Source organism: Lycium ferocissimum, chromosome 11, assembly GCF_029784015.1.
Source record: "Lycium ferocissimum isolate CSIRO_LF1 chromosome 11, AGI_CSIRO_Lferr_CH_V1, whole genome shotgun sequence".
Classification (NCBI taxonomy): Eukaryota; Viridiplantae; Streptophyta; class Magnoliopsida; order Solanales; family Solanaceae; genus Lycium; species Lycium ferocissimum.
The window spans coordinates 45,163,826-45,168,036 of NC_081352.1; the positions used below are offsets into that span (position 1 = coordinate 45,163,826).

The 4,211-nt window shown below is 34.7% G+C and overlaps 1 protein-coding gene across 1 annotated transcript; it reads right to left on the minus strand.

Moving 5' to 3' along the window:
* Positions 1–217: 217 nt before the first annotated feature.
* LOC132036708 (glucose-6-phosphate/phosphate translocator 2, chloroplastic-like) lies at positions 218–3,892 on the minus strand. The gene is made up of 5 exons (XM_059427088.1): positions 3,253–3,892; positions 2,470–2,695; positions 1,729–1,951; positions 1,036–1,249; positions 218–610 (listed from the first exon to the last, which is right to left on the minus strand). The coding sequence occupies exons 1-5, from the start codon at positions 3,784–3,786 to the stop codon at positions 599–601; spliced, it is 1,209 nt and encodes a 402-aa protein (XP_059283071.1). The 5' UTR covers positions 3,787–3,892; the 3' UTR covers positions 218–598.
* Positions 3,893–4,211: the final 319 nt, after the last annotated feature.

Sequence of the window (4,211 nt, forward strand, 5' to 3'; positions counted from 1 at the left end):
TATATATTTTTTTTTTTTTTTTTTTCCCCTCTTTTTCTTTCTGTGTTTTTTTTTTTTCGGAAAAGGGGGTGGGGTGTTACCTTTCTACTACGAATGTCTTTTCTTTATTGAGTTCCAGTAACTTGTTTGCGAGCCACGTTTGGTCAGTTCAAAGAACTGAAATAATAATTTGGCGGACAAGCTGTGCAGAATCAGTTACATACTAAAACTCTCTAAGCATGACCGAAAATTATGAATTTATAATTACAAATTAACTCTTCATAGTACAACATTGCTATATATCAATCTACAATCATATGAGTATATTACAAAATCTTGGATAGAGATTTGCAGCTTTGAAGGGGCATCTCTATTTTTCTTTTTTCGACTTCTCCATCACTCAAAAAGCCAAAGTCATTCATACATGATCTTTTACCTCTTATCATTTGGTGCATACGGAGCAATACTGCTTTTAGTTACTGGACTAATATTTTATATATAATGTCATGTCAATCTTCAATTATACAAATGTTAGCCCACTATTGCCCATATTTGTACTCCTAATAACTTAAGTCAGAATCTCCCCCTTTTCTCCATTTCATCTTACTTGCCAAACTTCTTATTGCTTTGCCTGCATGAAAATTAAAATAAGAAAATCAATCAGAAAAGGACTCAGTTTCAAAATTGATGTTGAATATTGTGCGACAATCTCATCTAAAAGCTTAAGTTATTAGAGAGAGCAAACTTTATCTATTTAATTATGTTATCAACACACTCTGTCACATGCGGGGTTGATTCTTTTTTACAAGCCAAGCACGTAGAAGTTCTTTTGATAACGGTTGACGATGGATCTTAACTGCGGACTCCAATCTATTTCTTTATTCTGTAAAGTTGGTCTGTATTGATTGGTCACAAGTCTTATTTTCAAAGTATGGAGCAGTGATGGTATCAAGTATGAAAACAATTAACAAGTTGTAGATGTGCTAGATTCATTTGGATCTTTATTGGTCCCTAGAGTAACATGAAAAGTCATCTATATGCCTAATAGGAATGTACCTGTGAGTAGAGGAAAGTTCCAAAAATTGCAATGGCAGCACCAAGGGCATTGACTGGTTGAATTGGATTTTGGAAGATGATAATGGAAGAAACTATGACAGAAATTCTCTTCATAGTGTTACCAATGCTAAATGTCAGTGGGGAGATCTCATTTAGGGACATGTAGGACACTTGATTGTACAAGTGATAGAACACACTTTGTGCCACCACCCACCTACAACAAGAGCAAAATTGTTTCATAAGCAAATGACAAATCATACATATAAGTATTTAAGTCTAAGAATTGACCAAACAAAGTTAAATAAAATCTTGTAAATCTTCACTTTTCTTTAAGAACTTTTAAAGATCTTGCAAGTGGATGGTCCACCTAAAATAAGCTCCTTAGAACCATATATTAGATATAAACTATGTGCATGATGCCAAAGGGAAACATGTGAGAGACCCAAGTATTTGCAGTTGCAAAAGAAACTGAAAGTGACATGAGATCGTACATCAATTAGGTACTTACAATTTGTTATATGATTCTCTGTTTCTTATGTCAATATCAATCTTTGTTTGAGCTGATGATGATACTTAGCCAAAGATTTAATTCCATTTCAATTTCATCAAGAAGCTAACTTGGAAAAAAATAAATTTACCAGGGAATATAAATACTCGTAAATGTTACTGAGTTTGTAAAATGAATGTGCTCACCATACAAAATTAGGACCAATTTGGGATACTGCATTCTGCCATCCAAGTGCCCATACTTGTGGACCCTCCACAGCAATGGCAAAGGGTGTAAGTATCAAAAGGGACATCATGGAAAGACAAGCATAGTAATTCATCCCTCCAACAGACTTCCCCTTCATCCCTTTCTTTGAGAATATGTTTCTGAATACAAATGCCAAGTTTGATATCATAGCCCCCATAAACCCTGCATGTTATAAACATCAAGAATTGCATTAGGAACATAAATAAATCTCATATAAGTCTAAAACTTGACGGCTACCATCAACGAGTCTGTTGGTATAGATGATATCACTTGAACCATAACACAAAAGTAGAGTTTTTGGGTTCGAGCTGGGGAAGTAGAGAAATTTCTGGTAGGTAATCTCTCACCCTTTAAAGTGGCGGAGCCAAGAATTTATAGAAGGGGATTCAAAAGTAGCAATGTTTGAACCCCTTGCCACTTCACTAAAATTTTCTATATGTTAAGGGGACCTACAACTCATATATAACAAAAAAAAAATCATTTTTGTCCTATTTGCACAATATACTTTTTAAATTTCAACCCTTTCCTTATACCTAACTCCGCAGCTTATCCCTTTAGTTAGTCGCTTGTGCTTGTGGTGTGAATCCATATTAGTGGGGCTAGTAAGCTCCCACTATTGAATGATTAAACCAAAAACATGTAAAACTTAATAACTAAAACAAGGTTGATCTGTAATTTACCAATTAGATTGAAATTGAGCTCAGTAACAGCAGCAAGTGCACAACCACCAATAATTGGCAGAAGTGAAAGGTAAACTGGCAATGGGAAAGTTTCACCCAAAAGCAAACTTGAAACCAAAACACTGAAAGCAGGCTCTCCACTCTTGATTATGTGTGTGAATGAAACTGCAACTTTTGACATGCTCACTGTTGCGGCAACATGTCCAATTGTATGTGCCACAGCAACCTATTAAATTAAACACATCACATTATTATAATCCAAACTGAACCTACTTAAGTAATTTACAAGAATTTTTTGGAGATGACTGGTTTTGAACTTTTGACCCCGCTCGACTAGAATTTCAAATTTAACAAATTTTGCCCAATGGACAAACTTCTTTACCCCACTTCACTACACGAAAAGAGGTTTTTAGTGGCAATATATTTTATTCTTAACAATAATTATTATTGTCATAAAAAACATTTACCAATTAGTTAATGCCATTAGATCTAGGGTCGCTAAAGCCTTTACCGACATTTATTGTTAGGCTAAAGTTGGTATTCGATAATAATTGATTACAGAATATAATTAGCGGCAATTAAGTTATTGCCGCAAATTAATTGCCGCTAAAAACATATTTTGTTGTAGTGCTTGGCCCATGGTAAAACTTTAAATTTAATTAACAAATTTTGACCCATGGGCAACAATATATTTTGACTTTTGACGTTGCCCATTGGGAAAGCAGAGGTCGAAAGTTCGACTGTAATTTCTTGTTTTAAAAAAGAGTATCATCATTTACTTACAGGAAACAATGCTTTCCAGAAATCAAAGTCTGTCTTGGGAGTTTCAGCAATTCTGGTAGCCCAAGAAACCAACATCATTAGTGAGCCAGCAGCAAGTGAAAGAGTAGAAGTAAGCCATGGAAATGGAAAAGCATTCAACACTTTCTTGTTATAAATGTTGAACACCACATTCAGAGCCCACCATGTTGCAAAGTAAAGCCCAATCTTGAGTTTCTGAGCAGCAGCAACCTGAGTTTCTTGATCAAATTCAATGTTAATTGGTATAGATTGTGGCCTGCTAGCTTCATAGGCATTGCATTGGACTAACTGGTCCTTAGATTTTGACTCTTTTGGTTCATCAACATAACCAAATCCACTTACTGCTGAAATATACAGAGGCTTTTTGGACATAATATTATTGGCCTTGTCATATTTTGGCAGGGCAATTTTCTTGGAGAAAAATGACGTAACATAAGGCTTAGAATTTAAGAATTTTTGCTGCATGGGATCAAAAGTTGTGGAAAGTCCAAAAGATTTTCCTGCAGAGAAGGCCATTTGTATGTTTTCCTTAAGGTAGTAAGTAGTAACAAAGGAAGTATAATGATACTAACAAATTAAGACTAATAGTAAGAGGTGAAATTGTTAGATTGTGGAGATAGATGCTCTATGAGGGGCTTGAATTTATAGTATTTTTTAGGGGGTGGGGGTAGGTGGTAGGGGCCAATAAGGTGACCGACTTCTCGAAGTTGAGAAGACTAGTTGTAAATTTGCTGTCCATAAACATGTTGCAAAAGGCAAATGGTAAAAATCTAAATAAGTTGCAACTCTGAACAAATTGAATTTGGATTCTTGGCTTTCTTTCCTATTTCTTAACAGTTTCCTCTTTAATCTAAGTATTTTTATTATCTATTTCAAGATATTTTTTCTTAATATATTGTCTTGAAGTTACATGTTGACTCGTCATGACTTATAGTCAAATC

Bases quoted from the DNA above. Each gene is read 5' to 3' on its own strand.
- LOC132036708 (XM_059427088.1), bottom strand. From the start codon at position 3,786: ATGGCCTTCTCTGCAGGAAAATCTTTTGGACTTTCCACAACTTTTGAT. The intron at 1,952-2,469 runs GTAAATTACAGA...TATAACATGCAG, and splicing joins GCTCAATTTCAATCTAATTG to GGTTTATGGGGGCTATGATA. The intron at 1,250-1,728 runs GTGAGCACATTC...CTCTTGTTGTAG, and splicing joins ATTGGTCCTAATTTTGTATG to GTGGGTGGTGGCACAAAGTG.